Genomic DNA, 24,009 nt, shown 5'->3' with positions numbered 1-24,009 from the left:
AAAAATAAATACATAATATAAATATCAAATGTATTTGTAATAATTTGATAATTCAATTTTATTAGTATTTCTATTATAATAAATATCTTTAAAAATACTCTAATAGTTTAATGAGAAAATAAGAGTCTGTAATACAAGTTACACCAAAAAACTCACAAATAAAACATTCGTATGTATTATGATTATTTTAGAAGTTTGTATTATGATTATTTAGAAGTTTGAAGTGACACATTAATTACGACAAAATGAAAAATAATACTAATAATGATGGTCTTCTGTACATTCTGCTTGTTATTTTTTTTCTGTACGCAAACTAATCAATTTCTTTTGATTTTGGATTCAAATGTTTCCATGAGCTTCACCCTAGGTTAAATGTATCTCTCATCACGAGAGAAAAAAATGCGTCTTCAGTGAACGCACACTTTCCTTCAGTAAACGAACACTTGTTATGAATCTGTCAAGGACTTTTATGTATTTTTGTTTTTGTGTGTATAGTCCGTGCCCCTTGTATCTCTGCTCCTCCAGCCGTCTCAGTTTGCCAGAGGAATTGTGCTCCTGCCAATCAGTCCCTCGCTGTCATAAGGTGGGCGTCCTGTGTGCCGACAGCCGAGCCTCACATCTCATCTGTGTTCCTTCCCTTTCAGCTCCAGAGGGGTTTTTAAGACGTCGCCTGACCGTTCAAGCACTCCCGTCGCAAACACTGCGCAGGCTTCCACCAGTCCCCGCTGTGGCACCGACAGATGGTGCAGTCGTCCACCTTCACTTCAATGCCAGCTGGGATGATCGTCGTTCCAGCGAAGCAATTTGGACCTGTCGCATGGGGTAAAAGGGAGAAGATTTTAAGGATCTGGAATAAACGATGCAAGGAATAAGCTTATTTTTAATGCACACAGTGGTGGAAATAAGTACTGAACACGTCACCATTTTTTCCCAGAAAATATTTCTTAAGGTTCTGTTGACTGAAATATTTTACTGGATGTTGGTAACAACCAAATAAATCCATATATGCAAAGAAAACAAAACTAATTGTTTAACAAATGAAGTTGTGTAATAAAATGACAGTGAAATAGTATTGAACACTTGAATATAGGGAGATGTAGAAAGGTGAAAAAAGCCCAGACAGCAGCTTATTTCCCCCATTGTAATTCTTGCAAAACCACAAAAACCTACTTATACACAAGTTTCAATGCAGTTTCTAGGTGCAATGAACTCTAGGAGGCAGTAAAATGTCATTAACAATTGTTCTTTTTTCTTCAAAGTTTGAGTGGAGAACCAAATTACGTTATGGATAACGTACATCTAGGGGATTGTTAATGCAGAATAAGACCTAACAAGCTTATCGGCAGTGCAACATGAAGTGGAGCACTATTGTGTAAAAAAAATCCTGTATGTATTTTATCCAACTTATTACATGACTACTTGCTATAAAACATAAAAATTAGAAACAAAACATTGTTCGGGGCCATAGTAGTTTATTCACTTTATAATTATAAGCGTAGCTGACACATACCAAAACAGCTGAATGAAGTACACACTAACTTCCGCATTATTCAGCCACATGCTGGTGCCAAACAGTCAAAAGCACAAAGCCGACAGAACCGAAACTGGCTGAATAAAGCTTATATACATATTATTCAGTCACAAGACAACCCTAAACAGTCAAAAACTGTAACGTAAGACAAGCAGATGCATGGATGTAAATGTATGAATTTGCATCTACTGGCAATCAAGGTGATTTAAAGGTTCCAGATAAGGGTCCGTTCTTCGTACGTGGGTTACTCAATTAGCTGGGTTTGGTTATTGACAATTTGAAAATGATCCAGGATGGTTTGGTTCTTCAAGACTCATTCAAGAGAGGTCTGGTAGCTCAAACCTGCTCGGGATTAGGCTTATTTCATATAAACAGGATTAGATAAGGTAATTTCAAGCATATGTAAAACTGAAAGTATGTACCTAATGCTGATACTTTCTTATGGTAGTAATTATATACACTTGGAAAAATAATAAAAAGTAAATAGATAAAATATATGCAAGTAAAAAAAAAAAAAAAAAAAAAAAAAAAAAAAAAAAAATATATATATATATATATATATATATATATATATATATATATATATATATATATATATATATATATATATATAAATCCTAAATAAAAGTAACATACAGTAAAGGGTTTTACTACTGTTTTACTATCTTAAAAATAATATTAACACATGATTTAAGAAACTGCCTATTTTCATTTTGATTTTAACTTAACAGACACAAGAAATGTTAAAGCATCGTGTAGCTGAATCAGTGTACGTGGTTACATGAATTAATATATGAACTTATCTTTGCGCTCAGCTAAAACGGGTTACCTGAGAATGAGTAATAGATTCAAAAGACTATTAGATAGAGACAAGATGAATTAAATATCACAATTGACAACTATAGTGAGATGAAATCCATCGGAAGATCCTTGATGAACTGTCTGACCTACGCTGCACTTACTCGGGGAGCTGTGCTCAAAGCATCTGCTGACTGCCTGGGGCTCAGACGTCCACGTATGCTGCAGCTCATGCCAGAGTGTGTGTGTGGTCACATGTTGTGTGTTTTCAGCGGCGTAGTGTAGATCTTTTTAGAAATGCTTTGGGAAACGCCAGTATGGACGTGTATTGTTTTAATTCTAAAATGCAGGTTTAAAACTAAAGCATATTAGTGTAAACAGGGCTTAAAATTCTCGGATCTTACATACAAAAACAATCTTGGCTGTGCCAAGAGCCTTGTGGTTAGTGCATTGTCGACAAATAACTCTGAGGTTCTCACAACGACCCAAGTTTGATTACCCCTCCCCTTCTCCCCAATGAAAAAAAATGTAATTGTACTAATTCAGGTTTGCAGATATGTAGTCGGAATCACATACCCACAAAAAACAATGCCTACTTGTGGACGTTTCATCAAAAAAGCACAACAAAACGTACCAGAAGCAACGTACATCAGGTTCTAGTGAAACGTGGCCAGAATCCCGTATTAAGAATGAGCCTGGGTTGGACAGCTCGCAGAAGGCTCTTTTAGAGGGAGTGCCAGAGAGACTCATGGGAGTTTTGAAAGCGGAACAGACGTGTGGATGTTTTTTTCACGGCCATGCACCGATGGGCTTGTTTTTGTAACACTAAAGCTCTTTTGCTACTCTTTCTCTTTCTGTCTAATTCCCCCTCTCACACACTCAACCTCTCACTGGGATGCTTTGCATTCTAATGCGACACAGGCTGCAGGGGCTGCTGAACAGGCATGATGGCTCTGTGTGTGATCTGAGCACGTGCCGCTCATTCTCTTCTGTAGTGGCCTTGCACCATTAGAGACAGTGAGCTATGCACAAAAACTTGTCTTGGCACTCATCGGTCACTGGGTGTGTGTTCGTACTTGATGTTCAGTTCTCCTGATTCTTTTGATCTGGGCCAAAAAAGAAACCGATTTATTTCATGGATTCACATTGTGACTATTATGACCAAACTTAAAAAAAGTGAGACTAAAAAATGAGTTGAAGTGTATTTTACAACTGAAGCTGTAGTACTAAACTTCCAAAAAAATATCCATTGAGAATTTTCTTAAATAATCAGGTGTGAGGCATAACGGTGGCGCAATGGGTAGCACAATCGCCTCACAGCAAGAAGGTCACAGGTTTGAGCCTCGGCTGGGTCAGTTGGCATTTCTGTATGGAGTTTGCATGTTATCCCTGTGTTTGCATGGGTTCCTCCAGGTTCCTTGGTTTCCCCCACAGTCCAAAGACATGCGCTATCCGCTTGTTAAGTGTGACGTCACGCGCAGTGGCTTCCGGGTCCAATCGCTCTATTCAACTGAATGGGGAGATTCATGAAATGGTAATAATAAATGTTTACAAAGCGATTTAATACTTTCGAAAGTCACGATCACAATATATATGTCCATGCCTAATATCCAATGGCCAGAAAGTGATTCATTGTTTTATAAATTGTTAAAATTTTGGTATTTGTTATGCAGCAAGCCCAGAGATTGTTGTGTACACTATGAATTTATGTAAAATTAACTTTAATGTGTGATAGGAATAAAACTCGATCATAAACGAATGATTTCTCCACTCAAATGAATGGCGGCTTGGACCCGGAAACAGTATACATACGTCACAAACACGTCACCACTTAACAAGCGGATAGGTGAATTGAATTAGCTAAATTGGCCGTAAGTGTATGTGTATGTGAGAGTGTATATGGGTGTTTCCCAGTGTTTTGGCCTGTGGCTGGAAGGACATCTGCTGTGTAAAACATGCTGAAAAAGTTAGTGGTTCATTCCGCTGTGGCGACCCCTCATAAATATATAGAGACTAAGCCGAAAAGCAAATTAATGAATGAATGAGTAATCTGGTGTGCTAAGCGCGGTCAATGTTTGTGTACATGTCAATTGAGTTCAATTCAAGTTTACTTGTGTAACGCTTTTCACAATAATCATTTCAAAGCAGCTTACAAAAGGCACACATTATTACATTAAGAGTAAAATAAGAAAGAGTTAAGGTGTTAAGTATATGTGGACAATAACCTGCACTTATACAATTTATAGAGTACTTAAAAAAACGTTATCTTTGTACTATAAATCATTTTAAATTAAGTGATCTGATGAACACAAAAATTAAGAACATTGTGCTGTCCTCAACGTACTCTTGGGGTTGGCATTATCTTTTCAGCGGTCTTGGATCTGATCATGTGATTGTACTGTATTGAGAACACATCAAGAGCAGATGTGTAAATGAGTCAAAGCAGCTCATGTAGTTCCTCCATTGTAAACATGAAAATCTGCTGTTTGTTTTACGTACAGTAACTCCATTGTTTCGCTGGACTCCTGAAACTAATAGCTTCGTGTACCCTGTGCGTAATGCTGTAACAACAAAGCGGTTACCTTTAAATGCACCAAGATTACATGTGAAGTCAAGGCCAGTTGTTCTTTTTCTTCAATCTGTTTTTCATTAATTCGGATGACCTCATTAAAACTGTATGTTTGTTATACTTTTATTCTTAGAAATAAAGATGCCGAAATAGTTTTTGCACTGATGCCATAAAAAATGTATTTTTAAATCATATTACTGCACTGCTGATTTTGTGTGAATGGATCAAAATCAAAGAAACAAAAATTAAATGTATATATAAATAATTTAAATTAAAACATAAAACCGAAATAAAGCAAATTGTAAAGTTGCTCAGTGTGGTGCCATGAGTACAATAATAAACAAAAACAAAAACTGCTTGCATTTATTTTTTTTTTTTATGTGCATTGCAAATGCCTGTTAAAAGTTTATAGAGCAATTAGTAAAGGATTCTTTGGTGTCTTATAGAGTGAACAACATTTTAATAATCTGAAGTGCTTTAAGACATAACTGTCTGACATTGAGCACAAGTAACATCGTTTTCATGCGCTTGATAACTCTTTTTAAGACCAAGCACATTGCACACTTTATATTCTCATTCATGTTATTTCTGTACTCAAAACATTAGATGTCTTTTTTTTTTTTTTGAAGGACTTGGAAGGATACACAGAATTGGATTTTGCGTGTTTTGGTTTTGAATGTAATATTAGAGATGAATATAAACTGAACGTAATGATGAATTAGGGTATTAGTGTAATTTTTATTTTACAGTAAAAGATATAAAGCAGGAAATATGCCCATGCATGGAAAGTGAGGTATGATTTTATTGCATTTTTAAATAATGTATTGTTTTTTTGTGTATGCACTGTTGCAGAATTGTTAACATCGGCTTTGCAGTTCATAGGAAAAACTATTTTATTCAACAAGTCTGCTGTTGGGGTGAGGAGGTAATGAAGGTAAAGACTTGTTTATTAGTGAATAGCTGTTTTTAGATGTTTATGTAAATTTATCCAAATCTTTTACTGCTTTGATATTAGATCTTTTAACCAAAGCATTACATATTTTCAGCAATAGTTTCAAAATCATCCAAAAGTTAATAAGTTTAAATGTAATTCTGTTTAGAAAAATACTGTATGCATCCTACAACCCGTGCTTTTTCAAGGTGTCCTCGGGGTCTTAAAGTCTGAGAAATGTCTTAAATTTTAAAATCTAAATTTTAGACCCGAAACATTTTTAAAATCACTTACATATAATGTTGTAGGTCTTAAATCATTTTAAACGGGTCTCAATTTTTCTATGTCCCGGTAAAGCTACCCAGTTACCAATAATCCATCTCAACTTTTTAATATAGAAATAGATTTGCTTTTATTGCAAAGAGATACAAATCACAACAGCTAATTTATACTAAGCGGGAAGTAAAACTAAAGCAACACATCCCTTTATATGATCGTTCATTAATCCAAAAACTATTTACTGAAGTAACTGGGCCATTAGAAAAAATCCTCAGGGCTCTATTTTGACGGTCCATGCGCAGAGCGCAAAACGCAGGGCGCAAACGCTTTCAGGGCGTGTCAGAATGCATTTTTGCTAACTTAAGGACGGGAAAATCCACTTTGCGCCATGGCGCATGGTCTAAAAGGGTTGAGTTTATTTTTTTAATGAGTTATAGGTGTGTTTTGAGAATAAACCAATTAGTCTCATCTCCCATTACCTTTAAGAGCCAGCTGCTTCGTACCATAAGCGCATTGCTATTAACATGACGTAAAGTAAGTTCATTTTCGCTTTTGCTCTCGTGGATAGGGAAACCTTACTGCACAGACATCAATTAGCCTATAAATACTTAATTTCGTTTGTTAAGCGCAAAGATTTGTTTCAAAACTATTTCTAAATTTAGTTCTAATTTCCAGCAAACGAATAAATGAACAATGATAATGAAGTGTGCTCAAAATACTGAGTTATTTCCAAATAAACCTGCTATGCTCCATATGGTCTAAAACCTGACAGGTGGACAAATCTATGCTTGTTTTTAATAAAACAAATATAAATAAGGATATAATAAATAATACTGCTAATAATAATAACATTATACAAAAGCGAATTGAATGAACTGAAAAAGCTTCCCAAGATGAAGAAAGTATGAAGGCAGTGGTTTTTAAATTCATGTTGGCTAGAAATTAATATGTTTTGTAATATTTTAATCATTTATATTTATATCCTATATATATATATCCTTATTATATATATATCTTTTAGATATTATTTCTTTTTCATATGTAAAGATATTTGCGTATTGCTCTACATCATGTGTGTAGTCTGTAAGCCAGGCGCACTTTGCGCCAGACAATAGACCAACTTTGTTCTGGTCTAATGAACAGACTATTTACAGTTTCTCAAAATAGCAACGCGCCAAAACACGCCTGCTTTTTCAGACCAGAACGCCTATGGGTGCACATTTGAGCACAAATGCATTTGCTATTTAAACAGTGAGGCGCAACACCTCAAAATGACCCTTGCGCCAAGCTTAAAGTAGCAAAAGAGCATTGCGCCGCGCCTTGCACCACATTGCGCCGGGTGTATGATAGGGCCCTCAGTGTTTAGCCCTGTATAAGTCTAAAATTTTGTTCATAATGGCCCTAAAAGGGTCTTAAAATGTCTTACTGTACATTTGACTTAAAGAAACCTTGCTTTTGTAGTATGGACACTATATCAAGTTTCAGATATGCGTCATGTGAACTGTACAGCATAAAAACAGTTTAGCAGTCATTGAGCAGTTCATAATGGTGTTATTGACAAATCAGAATTAAGTATTCCAAAAGGCTGTGTGATAAAAGATTAGTTAATTAAATGGGAAAAGAAATCTACTTGAAGAGTCTACAATGAAGAAGGCTATTCCTCAATTTCCTCCCTAATGAGCAGATATTAATGGCCTGCTGTGGATTAAACCCGAAGCGGTCTGTGATAATTGCTTAGCAAACATCTATGCATTTACTGTATGTCTGTATGTAAATCAGCAATGATCATTTCTAAATGATAGAAAATCAAAAGTGGACTAGGTCGGCTCAGTGTGTAGTAATCTTTTTTTTGACTATTTTGAGGCTGTAATGCCTTATTACTGCAAAAGTGAAAGCTGAGCACAAACACATTTGCCTGAAGATTATTATATTTGTGCTTTGCAAGCAATCGACTTAAACACAAAATGCTTAGATTACACAAATCCACGACATCCATTCCAATAGCCACTATGTTATGCAAAGCAATTTCAAGTATTTAATTATCTGCAAGTGGGGCTGCTTTTCTATCTTTATAATGTCTGTTACAGCAATCGACCTCTATTGCCCTAATAGGATACTGATGCGGCAATCAGTGGAAATCTGTGAAAAAAAGATTCCATAACAATCTAGGTAAGTGTTGAGATTTACTGCTTTTCAGACTACTTTAAAGGGGTTTTGTGATCTTATGATGCCAGCCTTTTCAATATGCAATATAAAGCTGCTGTAACACTGTGTGGTATGGTACAGCTTGGCACTGCTCGGCTCACTTCAGTTTTGTTTTGCTTGGTGCGGTTGACATTGCTATTATGGTCTAGTAGTGCTTAAAGTAGGTGGGATTAGCACAATTGTTGTCCTGCCTATGCTGCCATGACTTCCTGTAAAACCTTTTAATTCTGGGTAGTCCCTTTCTTGCTTTTGCCAAATATACTCCCTGGCAACCAATGAGAGGAACATCTGCACCTCTTATACTGAACACAATGTTGCCGTTTTTGGCTTTCTTGCCATGGTATAAAAAGGGTTTGCTTTTTACAAACAAATGTACAGAAAAGGTTTCCGATGACTATATAAATAAAGCAGGATTAGTGTCTTGTGTTGCAGTTTCAATGACACTGGTAGTGGTAAATCTTTCAGACCAAGTAGTGATCAGTAGGGTGTATACATCAAGTTTTGGTAATGGTATGGCTCACTTGGAACCTCATCCAAGGAGGTACTAAAAAGTACCATTTACTTGGCATACTGAACTAAACTGCTGTACAGTGCAGTGTAAAAAAAGTCTTAAGTCTCTAGCATCCCCAGAAGACTTCACAGATCATTTATTATAGCATATCTATTTGACCATTGTTTTTGTGTGTCCTTTAAATGCAAATGAGCTGGTGCTTTTTGCCCCTTTTCAGAAAGCCATGCTTCAGATAGTCAAGGTTTAACAAATCTGTAGAATCTAATGCAGCCAACTGTCAGAAATTGTCAGTAGATATGTTTCATATTTTTGAATACCTTAGTGTATAATGCATAATAAATGTGTTTATGAATAATGAATGCATTTTTTAGATTAAACTAAGGACATTGCATTTGGAAACATTCAAAGAATGTGAAGTATGGTACTTCATATTCAAACAGTTTAAGCAGTATTTTGTTCAGATCCTACACTTAAAGCATAAGATGTGCTTTAAATCTCGAAATAATGATCCTGATGTGGGAAAGCTATAAGAAGTATTTTAAAAGGTACAAAATGATGCCATGATGACAATGGTGTCTAACATGGATTATTTAAAAACGTGTTATTAAAAAATAAATGTCATACTTTATTTTGATGGTCAGTTAGTTGAATTCAAGTTACATTACATCTACATGCCAACTAATTCTCATTAGGTTATAAGTAGACTGTTAGGCTGGGGTTAGGGTTGGTGTAAGTTACTTGCAAAGTTTCTTAGTCAGTTAAATGTCTGTTGAAAAAGCAGTATCAACAGATATGAAGCAGACAGTCTGCTAATACTCAAAATAAAAAAAAGTGTTAACATATTAAACAATGTATTATTCTTATATGATTTATATTGTTATAACTACAAAACAGTTTTGTTATACATGTCTATATTGCTATAACTAAAACAACAGCAACTCAATGCTGTCATAAATTCTAATTAACTTCTTACCACTTCTTAAATTTGTTCATTTTGTGATCATATGGGGCATGATCTGAACATGAATCGGCTATTTTGTGAAAACAAATCTTTTAATCACAAAATTCACAAAAAACTCACAGCATCTCCACAAAATTACATTAACACTAATGCACAAGACAGGCTCAATAAAATTACGTGGTTCAACCTACATTTTTTGTAAAACCGCAAAAAAGTTTAACATTTTGTCAGTTTAGTGGCTAATTTGTATGATTTGAAAAGTAGGCGTCAACAACCCCAACCGCAACCCAATTGAGGGATGAGCCAATCGGACCAAATTGTATGACTTAGTACAAATTCATACAAATTAGCCACTAAATCAAAAGGTTAAAAATTTCTGTGAGATTGCATTGACAAAAAAATTACCTAAGTTTAAAGGTAAACACTAGGGGCGACACCAACATCTTTGTTCCTTTTCACATTAATGGTATTTAAAGGGACATAATATATTATATTAATATTATAAATTATGATGAGTAAGGTATTATTTTTGAGCAGTTCATTGCACAACCAAATAAAAACCATAAAACAAGTTGAAGTATATGATTCGATATTGATACATATTTCAAATAAAAATATACTGTATAATTTGTATATATAATCGATATTTGCAAGATATAATCTATAATGTATCAGTATACAGTGGTCCCTTACTACAGCGTGGTTCTCCTCGCAGTTTTGCTGATTATTTGTGTTTGTGTAATTTGACACTTTTTGTTTTTTTTTAACAGCACATTGTGTTCTGATTGGCTGTAGACCATTGTCAATCAATTTCCTCCGTATCTCCTGTACAGTACAGAATGCTTTTAGCTTGCCAAATTAACATAAATCTTTGATTACTAGAAGTGTGAGTTTTAATAAGGATGCAAAAAGGGTTGTAACTATCCGCAGCAAGACCATTGTAAAGGGTTCGTGCACCGTATGCGTAAACAGGTTTATATCAGGGTACGCACACCGACGCTGCGAGTCAGGGGCTGTCTGCTTTTTGTGGATCAGTGACTGCAGGAAAAAGAACTTTAGGCTGTGGATGCCAACATTATCCACACAAAAGCTGAAAAAGCTTTATGATCTTTTTGCTGACAGCAATGAATGTTTGCGCCTGACGACAGGTTCTGATCTTTGGTTTTATTCTTACACTGGACTTAATTTTCTACGAAAGATTGAACTTCGAGAGTGTTTAAATTCGGAGAAAAGTGTGTAAATGTTAATACATGTTTGAGAAAAAATTAGAAAGTGTGTAGTGAGGGGTTTTACAGCCTTAAAACATCTACAATCATTGAAAAAAAAATAAAGCTGACTACTTGGCGGATTTCACCTATTGCGGGTTATTTTTAGAAAGTGACTCCCACTAATAACAAGGGACCACTGTAATCGAATACATTTAGATGTGGATATGTACAAGAAGGTTGTGTATCTGAAACATATAACAAAATGCACCCAGTGTAACATTTCACATTCTCAAAAATATTGACAGCGCCATCTAGTGGATTTGTCATCTGAAATGTGCAACAAAACGTAACCGTAATCTATTCTGTTTCGTAGAGGCACATATTTCCAATGAGCCATGATTGCTAATGCCATATTTGAAAACATGCTTTTTGCCTTTGCACAGACATTTGGATGCCATATGCAAATATTTCCACATACTGATGGAGATGTGAGGGAAAATACTTTTGTGGGCAACTTTAAGCTATGTAACTTTGCATATTTTATACTGTACATACAAACAACTACTCAACACACTGAAGAAAAAGGAGACTTTAAGGTCTATTCCATATTAGCGCATGTTTGTTCAAGCTACAACATTGACAGACTTATCAGTTTTACTTTAGCGATAAGATGTTTTCAGATACAGATCTTATAGACAAATTAGCATCAGCATAAATCTTGAAGCCGGAGGGCACGCTGAGTTCTTTAGAGATAATTGGGCCAAAGTGGTAAATACGATTGTAGGATTTGCTCTATTAAAGAGGGTTTAACAGAATACCTGCAGTGTAAAATGTAGGCGTTTGATGATCGCTGTACTTTTTTACATTAAGACTTTTGGGATCAGATTGGAGACTCAGGCTAGAAGTGTGTTTATCTACTTGCTTTGCTGATCTTTGAGTTGCAGATTAATGTAAATTATTAATAAGGAACTTGAGGGCTGTCTTTAAACAGACTTGTGGTTCTGATGAACAGCATTATTATTATTTTCTTCTTCTTGAGATCACATCAGTGAACATGACATGTAGCTAATGTAATAACAGCTTATTCAGATTCTACAAGTTCATTTGTTTCATTCGCATGTACGTTCACAAAAGCCAATGGACAGCATGTTTGTGGCCAGGGCCTAAAATGTAATTATTATTATTATTGTTGTTGTTAATATTATTATTATTATTATTTTATTATTATTATTATTATTATTATTATTATTATTATTATTATTATTATTATTATTATTATTCATAACGATGTCTAACTACATGTTTTGGCTGAGTGTTTTTATTAAATTGCAAAGGCTGTGCTGTAATTACGGTAAATAAACATGTAATCTTGTGTGTTACAGTGTAAATCACTGCACTGTAATTTTTTTATTTTTTTTTTGCATGAGCAGATAATAAATATGTTTTGATTTGCAGTAAAAGCTGCTTGACACAATGTTTGAAAGTTTTAGTTACATACAACATACGTATGAAAATGTAACCTGTGCCAAACATTTTCTTAAATTTATCAACAATTGTGTTCTCAACATTTTTTTTTTTTTCAAAAATAATAGATTGATGTTCTGTTTTACAGCAAAGAGGGGGAATACTTTTTATTCATATAATATATTATATTATATATACTTAAAATAATAATGAATATCTTCCAGTTTAATAGTGTTTATGATCTACATATTAACTTGACTGGAAGTTGCTGAGACTTTTATTTCAGTTTGCTGATGTACTTCCATCTGCACTGATTAATTGTTCTCCTAAAGATAATTCCATGCTCTTGCAAAATAAACACTTTAAATTTAGATTTTACACTAATCTCAATACATTTATTTATAATTAGGGATACATCAAATGGCTGCCAAAAATGATCAGCCTAAAAATCGCAGTTCTGGTTTTAGTCTGTACATGAACGCACTGGTGCTGATTTTGAACATGTCAGTGTTTACGAATAGATTACACCTAAAAGAATATGAGTAGTCTTGACAAACTACGCATCAGTATAAACCTACAACCCTCAAGCACTGATTGTAGCTAGTTGTTTATTTTAATGGAAAGCTTATAAAGAATGTATTTGCTAAATTTGTGTAAAGAGTACACATTGGAGTACATACATTTACATGCTGTATAACATCCCAAAGAGCACATTTAGTGCAATGACACTATAGTGTTGAATTATGGATGGTTATTTATGTTTACATCATCGATTTTTCCAGACATTAATTGTTTACTATGTTACTTACGTGTAAATACAGTGTCTTTATAGTAAAATTTTATACGGTTTTATAGCTGGCGGTAGTATAAACAAAGTGAGACCATGAACTGAATAAAAATTCATGCTGCTTGCAATACCACTACTCTGCTGTCATGATAATGATGGTGAAATGATTTTTTTACTGTCAAGGGTGGTTATTTTATTGGCTTTTCACATGTTCACCTGTGTTTTTATATATATATATAAACTTATATTATATATATATATTATATATATATATATATATATATATATATATATATATATATATATATATATATATATATATATATATATATATATATATATATATATATATATATCAAGTTTTAGTAAATAAATAGTTATTGCAAAGCATTTTTGGTTTTTAGCCAAGCGAGAATTTTCTGTTTCAACCCTGAATTTTTGTTTATAGTTGTTTCTAATAATAATAATATTAATAATAATTAATAAATAATGATTTATGTGTATATATATATGGTAACCACCAAAAAAATCCATACATGCAATGAAAACAAAAAAATGTTTACAAATTGTTATGGATAATGAAATGACACAGGGAAAAGTATTGAACACTTATCAATAATAGCAGTAATAATAATAATAATAATCATAATAATACATTTTATTTGTAATGCATTTGCTCAGACTTAAAGCGTCACAAGGCAAAATAAAAACAGCCCAACAATAAAACAGATACAATAAAACAATAAAAGTATGAACCATATGATAAAAAATTATACAATAAAAATTATTAAATAAAAATAAAACATAAATATAGAATAAAATAAATTAACAAAAATAAATGTGATCTGGCAGAGAAGCAGCAGCCAGGTTGTGCCAGCATCCTCTCCTTTTTAATTGGAAATTTTGATTAAAGGAAGGCGTAGAAATGCAGTAAAAGCCCAAACAGCAGTTGAAATCTCTCAGTAGTTCTTCAGCAATTTTCTGCCCTTCTTCAGAGTAAATGGACATGAGCTGCTTCAGTCCAACATCTACATTAGCAAGATGATAAAGATGAAATGGATCCAAAACACAGCCAAGGAAACTCGCAAATGCTTTCAGAGAAATAAAATCAAGCTGTAGAATGACCCATCCAATCACCTGACTTGAATCCAATATAAAATACAAATTAAAGATCAGATTTGATAGACGAGACCCACAGAACCATCAAGATTTTGACACTGTTGAAGTCTGTGAAAAACTCACCCCTGAGTAATGCATGTGACTTCATTCTCTATAAGAGAGGTGTCTTTAAGCTGCCATCACTGCCATCAAAAGCCTTTTATATAAAGTAATAAATACATTTCAGTAGTTCAGTACTTTCTACTTGTCGTTCACTTGTTATTACACACAACAGATTTTTCTGATTTATTTTATTTTTAATTTTTTTAGTATGTGTTTGGGGTTTTACTGAATCTTTTACAAAATCTGGCTTAAGTTCAAGTCATCAGCTCTTTTAGAAATATTTTTCCCATAAAAAAAAACAATACTTGTTCAATTTGCAATAATAATGATAATAATGTTCAATATACAATAATAATGTACAAAATACAACAATAATATTAATAATAATTCTTATTATTATTATTAACCCTGTGTTTCACCTTGTTTTAATAAAACAATGCACATACAGTTTATTTTTATTTATTTATTTTGGGGCTATTCAATAATAAGATGTCACTGTAGAAATGAATTCACCACATTCTTGCCAAGAAAAACCTGCTTTTCCAGAAATAACATTTCAGCATAAAGTGTAAGGCCATTCTGGATGTCAAGCCAGCCCTTGAAAAGCACTTCTGCTTTGACGTTTCCAGTATTTCTTCAAATACAGTCCTCACCATGTCCAAAAAAAAGTCAACAGTGGCGCACATTTGAAAAAGAGTTCAAGCTTCACGACCTCTCTTTTACTGTGGGGGGAAAACAACTAGATTGCCTTTTAACCACATCACAGACATGTTAATAGACTTGCGAAAGGACGGCAGGGTTAGCGCTGCACAAATTGCTTTACTGCCTACAATATTCAGCATGCTCCTCTGAGACCTGAAGGAGTCTTACATGCACTCAAATATTTGATTTCCATCAGTAAAAATTATGAGCTGTTGGCAAAAGTGCAAAAGCAACCATTCAAAGAGGCTGAAAAGAGATGTGTGACTGCTAGCCTAGCCAAGAGAAGTTAATCATCATCCTATAGAGAGGAGAGAAACTCGCGCAAGGACACCTTGACCAGGTGGATGGGTAGCAAATTGATAACAATTAACATTGTGCTGGAAGATAGTTTATTGAGTAGATCAAGTCTGAGATTACAATATCATTGCATAATGTAGGTGATAAGGTTGTAAAGTGGAGTTATTATTACTCTATTATTGCCATAATTACGTTTTGGACCAATTAGGGTTGTCAAGCATCAACACAATAGAGTCTATGATAGCATTTATTATTTCTGCATATTAGAATGCATCCCGTTTTATTTGGTTTGGTTTTGTGAGCAAAAAAAAAACAAAAAGAAATAATAATGACTGATAGTTAGTTATACATCGTTTAACCATGATTTATTTAAGATGCATAGTTGTTCAGTGCCTCAAATCATATCAGTGTCATTTTAAATATTTATAAATTTCCACCATGGTTCACTCATATATCAGCAAGACATTTTATTGTACAATAAAAGAAAGTATTATCACAAATACTTTGATTAAAAAGGAGCATGGTACAGTGCAACCGGAAAGTATTCATAGCGCTTCACTTTTTCCACATTACAACTTTATTCCAAAAAGGATTAAATTAATTTATATGCGCAAAATGCTACACACAATACCCCATAATGACGATGTGAAAAGTTTTTGAAATTGTTGCAAATTTATAAAAAAAAAAAAAACTGAAAAAAAAAAAAACTGAAAAATTACATGTGCAGAAATACTCATAGTCTTTGCCGTGAAGCTCTAAATTAAGCTCATGTACATTCTGTCTCCACTGATCATTCTTGAAATGTTTCAGCAGCTTAATTGGAGTTTACCTGTGGTAAATTCAGCTGATTGGACATGATTTGAAAAGGCATACAGCCGTCTAAATGAGGTCCCAGGGTTGACAGTGCATGCCAAAGCACAAACCAAGCATGAAGACAAAGGAATTGTCTGTAGGCCTCTGAGACAGGATTGTCTCCAGGCACAAGGCTGGGGATGGATTATAGAAAAAATAATTGCTGCTCTGAAATCTCCAATGAGCACAGTGGCCTTCATCATCTGTAAGTGAAAGATGTTTGGAACCACCAGGACTCTTCCTAGAGCTGGCCCGCCATCTAAGCTGAATGATTGGGGGAGAAGGGTAACAATCCACAAATCACAAATCAGGCCTGTATAGCAGAGTGGCCAGATGGCTCATCACCAGGCTAATACCATCCCTACAGCGAAGCATGGTGGTGGCAGCATCATGCTGTCGGGATGTTTTTTCAGCAGCATGAACTGGAAGACTAGTCAGGATAGAGGGAAAGATGAATGCAGCAATGTACAGAGACATCCTGAATGAAAACCTGCTTCAGAGTGCTCTTGATCTCAGACTGGGGCAACGCTTCATCTTCCAGCAGGACAATGACCCAAAGCACACCACCAAAATATCAATGGAATGGCTTCACAACAACTCTGTGAATGTCCTTGAGTGGCCCAGCCAGAGCCCAGAGCTAAATCCTATTAATCATCTCTGGAGAGATCTGAAAATGGCTGTACATCGTAGCTTCCAATCCAACCTGATAGAGTTTAACAGGTACTGCAAAGAGGAATGGGCAAAAATTCCCAGACAAGTGTGCCAAGCTTGTAGCATCATATTCAAAAAGACTCAAGGCTATAATTGCTGACTAAGGTGCATCAACAAAGTATTGAGCAAAAGCTGTGAATACTTCTGTACATTTGTGCAGAACTTTGACAAAATAAATGAATTTAATCCATTTTAGAATAAAGCTGTAACAAAACAAGTGTGGAAAAATTGAGGTGATACTTTCCGGATGCATTTTAAAATAGAAGAAAGTATTGTCACGAATATTTGTATATTTTTTGGATGTAAAAAAAGAGCATGCTTTATTCTGCTATTACTATTAATAATACTAATTACTAAATAAATAAAAACTATTACTATTAATAATTGTATTAATAATATTAATAATATTAATAATATCTATTAATAATATTAATAACACTAATTTATTTAAAACTATTTTAATTAAATAAAAATGAAAACACTTGTACAAGAATAAAATATACTTAAGAACAAAAAAAAATATCAATTTGTACAAGTACTATGACAAACAATGCACAATTAATCAATATTTCAGAAACCACATTTAAATATTACCAGTATAATTTTTTTAATCGATTCAATTTTTTTTTAAATGACACATTTAATACATCATTATTGCTCTAATATTTTAATTTAAATATTAGGTGTATGTGTTTTGATGGTCCATTTGAGTATTAGTAAGCTGTCTGCTTAATATCTGTTGAAACTGCTTCTTCAACAGACATTTAACTGGCTATAAAAAGCTTTGCAAGTACATGTCAACTTACACTAACCCTAAGTCCTTTATCAAAATAAATTGTGATCTTACATATTATTTATTCATTCATTGAATCAGCTTGTATTGAACGTTTTAATAATTTTTATAATATTATATTTATATAATAATTTGCTTTTGTCATGCATGCATGTATGTATGTATGTATGTATGTATGTATGTATGTATGTATGTATGTATGTATGTATGTATGTATGTATGTATGTATGTATGTATGTATGTATGTATGTATTTATTTATTATGGTTCATTTTACTTGGATACTTTGTCACTTGCAACTAACGTAGTTTTTCATCAGTTTTTGTATTTTATTTTATTCTGTATATATTTCAATTAAAAAAACAACAAGAATTGAAGTCTGTAAATCATAGGTTCACTTTGTCCATTGTGGGTATGAAAAATCATATTTACTATGTTTTTTTTAATCCTAAATTCTATGATTTAATAAGCATTTGCCACTTGTGCTCCCTTGATCTCAGAATTCAAGGCTAAAAGAACAGAAAGTATCAAAAAACACATTGAGATAGGAGCACTTATGCTGAAGAGGAAGGGCAAAAAACACTAAAAGCTTTCTCTTAAGTCTCTTAAGGGTCTGCACTTTTTAGTTAACTAAATTTGAACTGAGTGGGAAAAAACCTGCCATAGTTCCCTTTGCTGTTGGCCCTGGTTGTACATGCGATTGAAGGTCTTTTTGTTCAAAAGCTTTAATTTCCACTTTTTTTCTACGTTCATTCTTTTCATTTCAATCCACTTGTAGAGAGAAAATGGTCAAAATAAAGTGAATCTGCTTTGTGCAACCAGTGCCTAAAATGAACATTTTCTCGCACATGTCAACGGCGGGTGAGTTTTACAACAGCATGTTATAAAATTTCACCAGTGGTATACAAATACATCTCAAATCACAGTAAATTTTAAGGTGCTTGGAGTGTTAGTTCTTCATGCTGTAAACAATTTATTTAAACACTTTTTCATTGAAGACCATTGCATTCATGTAGTTTTTAACTAAAAGTTTGAGTATTGCATGCAAACTGCAGTTACACCATATCAAAGTTTCCATCATGGACATATGCTGTTGATTTTTTTCTTGACAGTGCAAAATGCATTTTAACCCAGATACTCTTTACTTTCAGATCAGAGTCGTCATGATGTTACTGTGCTGCAGAGGATGCCCACGTCATTGCCCTCAGATTAGCCTGCAACCTACAAGCAAGCAAATACTATGGTAACCACTGAAGCCTCATAGAGATGGTTGCCCACGATTGGTTCTCCCACATACAGTATAAACATGGCCGGTTGTCTTTCCAGCAGTGCACATACTAAGCTTAAAGAGATAGTTCACCCAAAAATGAAAATATTCTCAATATTTATGTCCCTCAAGTGGTTCAAAAAAGTCATGGGTTTCTTCTGTTAAGATTAGATTAGATTCAACTTTACTGTCATTACTCATGTACAAGTACAAGGCAACGATATTAACACTGGAACTACTAGAACTTTGACCCACAAGAATTACCATTGAGTTCAAATTGTCACATATTTATAGTCAACGTTCTATTGAGGTATTCAAATTAAGCTTTCAATGTCTGTCGTTATATTTAATTGCCTAAAAATATTATCTTTTTTGTATAACAGCCTATAAATGTATAATTAAGCTACTTGAACACCCGTGAATGTCTGTGACTTCACTTTCACAAGCAGGGGAAAGGCTTTTTTGGGGAATTGACTGAACATGCTGCTTTGAAAGACTTTCATGAAATAAAGTTTGTTTTTGCCCACAGAAAGTTATGTTTTGTTAACAGAAAGTTGCTAGGCAACAGAGGCACACATATTTAAACTACAGTGGTTAATCCTGGGAGTCTTGTTATAAAAATAGCCTGCATTGGTGAAATCCGGCAAGTAGAAATTCAGCTTTATTCTTTACACTTATAACAAATGCTTTAAGGCTGTAAAACCCCTCACTACACTTTTTTCTCAGATAGCCATTAACATTTTCACACTTTTCTCTCGTTTAAACACTCGTGTAACCGTCCTTTAGCATGTCCAGAACTCCAAATTTTTGTGCGATGGTTCGCATCTTCTTTTGCCTTTTGGGTGCTACCATGGGTGCCTTTGACCGTACCGAATGTTTCGTCGACATTTTGGAGTTAGTTGTGGAGATAACTTGCACAAAAGCAATCTGCGAAACTGCGAGGCCACGAAAAGTGAACCGTGTTATAGCAAGGGAGCATAATTAGGCTACTAGAACACCTGCGAATGTCCGCGACTCACTTTCACAAACAGGGGAGAAGGCTATTTCATGAAACTGACTGAATATGCTGTTTTTGAAAGACATATATGAAGATATGTTTTTTCTAACAGAAAGTTTTGTTTTTGTTGACGGGAAGTTGCTAGGCAACAGAGGCATGCATATTTAAAGTAACAGGGAAAAGTAGTGCTGGTAAAAAGACTGATCTGGTAGTTCTAGGTAGACATACTCATAGCTTTTTTTTTTTGCTTTGTAATTTTAATAAATGTATTTAAAGAAATATACACATATTTAGGAAAAGTCAGGGTATTATGGATATGTGGGTCTTATTTCAACAAAATTATTACTAACTTAGTCACTCCCAGGGCCGTTTTTGTTGAAGTTGATATTTAGCTACACCATTAGGGCTTTGCGTTTTGTCCTAAAATCAAAATCTCTATAAAATGTATAATAAACGATTATTTTATTTATTCTATATTCTGACATCAGTTCACTGACAGGTTTTGGACAGTAAATATGCTCACATACAGTAATACGAGTGAGAGACTTTTGAATGAAGGGTGCATTACTTGATTTTAAAATGATTGAAGGAAATGCACACTATATCTACTATCTACGACTATTTATTGAACATCAACGTTGAACAACTGAACTTAAAGCACACATTCACAGTCATTTTTTCCTTAGAAGAAAAGTGAAAATGAATAACTTGCACTTTTAGAAACAAAATTAATGGGTGCGTTCGACCTCATGCAGCGCTGCGCAGACGACTGATTCACACCGTGCAGCATCTGAAGAGCGATTGCACGAGCAATGACGACACCGATATTGAAAGATTGGCCGAGTTTACCGCATGACAACAACCACGTGTGTTTCAGATTTATTATTGGACAATACCGACTCTTCGAGATTTCAAAACAAACATTTCAGTTTTCATACCCTCTCTATCTTGTACACATCATGCTTATTTAAAGACTACAAAAATTTACTGCAATAATCATGTTTTATTAAAAAATAAGTTTATAAAGGCTGGCTTGTTTGCACAGGTTTATTTTCGACCATTTTTATACAGACTATTTACTGCTTTCAGCTCCATGAACAATTTAAATGATTTATTTTAGCAGATAACCTAAATATTAACTCAAATAAGTCTTGTCATAGACTTGTAATTAAAACATTTTCATCATTGATCCTGCCACCCTAAAGGTTTCTTAACAAATTAAGTTAAATAACAATTTTATTAAATAATTATAACATGATTTTTATGATTATAAAATATATATATTGTATTTCCTGTCTAGCCATTTAGCCTATATCTGGTCTTTCTGGGAAACTTCTACTTAGTGTAGCTCATTTATTTAAGGAAGGTCCTTTTGTTCAATCTTTTTAAATTAAAGTGCTTTTTTGAAAATGCTTTCATTTTCCAAAATAATCTTAATTTTGTTTCTGACTTAATCAAAACACCTTGTTTTGGATTTTACATTAATATATATTGGAAAGCTTTTTATCTACAGTATAAATGTAAATAAATGTAAACCCCTTTTTAGCATATTCAAACAAGAAGTATTAGCCTAGAGTGGCTTAAACTTCTAGAATGTGTGCTTATTACTTTGTATTTAACAGGCCTGTTTGTTTTTAAGTTTATATTACCCTCTCGTTTCCCCTTATTTCTCTTATTTTCCCATATTTTTGCATTTGTTATTTATTTAATTCATAATTACCTTATTGTTTAAAAATGAACTAAAGTTTGTAGAGACTGTATTCCATTTTGTTTGTAAATATTTTGTAGTTATAAATAAAATAAATGAATAAAATTATGATGACGCCTTGTGATCGGTCTTCGTGACTGCAACAACTTTAAGTCCCGAAGTGTTCAGCTGTCTGGCTCGACAGGTTCGTTTTCAACTCCGCCCCATGTGCGCTTGGCTAATCTCGTTGATCACCAGCTGAAACTGTGCTTCATGTCAAATGCATCTAATTATTTTAAGTGTTTTTCATTTTTAAAAGTAGACAATGAACAGTATCTCTTCTAATAAAAATAACCCTTGCATTTTTTGTAAATAATTATTTTAATGTAATGGATAACATGCCATCTTATAGCATCTTTGGCAATGCAGTGCAAAGTAAGGCTCAAGAATGGGTCCATCATCCTACTTGACCAGAGCTTAGATGTGGCTGTAAAGTGGCCTCATAAGATTAAATCAGCCATAATCTTTAACAGAGCAGGCTCACGAGACACTTAGGGAAAAGTAATTGAAAAAACTGTCCTGGATCGGTTATAGGTTCTGAATGTCAATTTTTATTATTTTTCAATTTCAAAATGACTCCGTAGTCTTAAACACAAAAGAAGATATTTAGATGATCACTGAAAACCTGTAACCATTAACAACCATAGCAGGAAAAAAAACAATACTATAGAAGTCAATGGATACAGATTCATGTTTTCTTATTTGTAATTTATATTTTCCACAAAATATCTGCTTTTGTTTTCAACAAAAGAAAGAAAGAATCTCCAAAGGTTGAGTAAAGGGTGACAGAATTGAAACTATCCCTTTAATATTGCTGGACAGTTCTCCCAAACATGGCTTTTAAAAGACAGCAGCAAGAGCCAAGGTTTAGAGGCATCATTGGGTAATTAGCAATCTAGAATGAGCCAGCACATCGCTTTACTTCAGGCTATTTTGGAGTTTTTGTGAGGCTCGCATTCACTTCATCATCAAAAAAAAAAAAAAAAAAAAGTGCCGCATTCCTGTGAGGTTCGTTAGGAGAGGATCTGAAAGAATGTGAAGCTTCCCAGACTTTTGCATCTTTCGTTTTGACATGACATGCAGGAAAGATACGAGTTTTATGTTTATGGAAGACGAGAGTTATGCTACAAAAAACAATGCAGTCATGTCTGGATTTTGATTGACTGAGACTTGGCATTGCCAGTGTCATTGTTGATCCTCTGCCAGCTCTGTCAACGCTGGGATAGGTGTCTCTTGACATTTAAAGTCTCCATTTTTCCATGTGGGACAATCTGAGAGAGATTACACGACCAAAACCTTGACTGAACTGAGATAAACTTAGACTACTTATTTGGCCTTTGCTTTCTTCTAAACTTCCAACCAAATACATCCAAGCCTGTTTTAAGATCATGCATTCTCTTTATGATGCCATTTCAAACCAGAGTTTCAATGAGATTAAATGGAGTTCTCTATTAAAATATTCTTCAGTCATGGCGCAAATACTTTAAACCACTCACGTCAATATTATTATTAAATTATTTTTCTCTCCGAGGCCCACTTTAGATCATTTAGCAAATTTTTTTTGCATAAAAAAATACTCTGAATGTAGTTTTTATTAATGTTTTCTATCTCTCTGACTCCCAGGATTAAAACAAGCTATTTTTGGTGTTAATAAGGATTGTGTGAAATGAAGAGCTGAAGTGGAAATGATTTTGAAATTCGCAAATATGACCCAGAATTGCTAATTAAGTTTAAATGTAAAAATATTATTAAAAACTATATGTAACTTTTATTTTAAACACTAAAGTATGAAAACTAAATTTTATTTAATTGCCTTTTTTTGGCGAATTTTTATAACCAATTTTTTTTTTCTTTTTTTTTAAATGTGTAAAAATAATATAAAATAAAATAGTATATAATAAAGTAATAAAAAATAATATATGATACGATAAAAAAAAAAAATTAACAAAGTAATGAATTCAATCCCATACCAAGTAAATCTGGAAAAATTTATCATTTTCAAGAGGTCTCTTAATTTCATTGATTTGTTTGTATTTAATTATTTTTATGTTTTATTATTTTCCGATATTTTAAAGCTGAATTTTCAGTGTCATCCTTTGGAGATCAGTCTAATATGCTGCTTTTTTACTTGAACTTATTTATTATACAGTGACATTTATTATGCATAAACGTGATAGCA

General features: G+C 33.6%; 1 protein-coding gene across 2 annotated transcripts in view; it reads right to left on the bottom strand.

Annotated features, from left to right (window-relative positions):
• Positions 1–302: 302 nt before the first annotated feature.
• vwc2l (von Willebrand factor C domain containing 2 like) overlaps positions 303–24,009 on the bottom strand; it is a 71,609-nt gene continuing 47,902 nt past the window's right edge. The window contains exon 5 of one of the 2 annotated variants that reach the window (XM_073911470.1): positions 303–810. In XM_073911470.1, coding sequence (XP_073767571.1) covers positions 659–810 — 152 coding nt within the window. In that variant the 3' untranslated portion in view covers positions 303–658. The remainder of the gene's footprint in view (positions 811–24,009) is intronic. The other variant, NM_001128564.1, reaches the window with a different exon arrangement.

The sequence above is a fragment of the Danio rerio genome, chromosome 9 (genome assembly GCF_049306965.1).
Source record: "Danio rerio strain Tuebingen ecotype United States chromosome 9, GRCz12tu, whole genome shotgun sequence".
NCBI lineage: Eukaryota > Metazoa > Chordata > Actinopteri > Cypriniformes > Danionidae > Danio > Danio rerio.
This window is presented reverse-complemented; position numbering and strand designations above follow the sequence as displayed.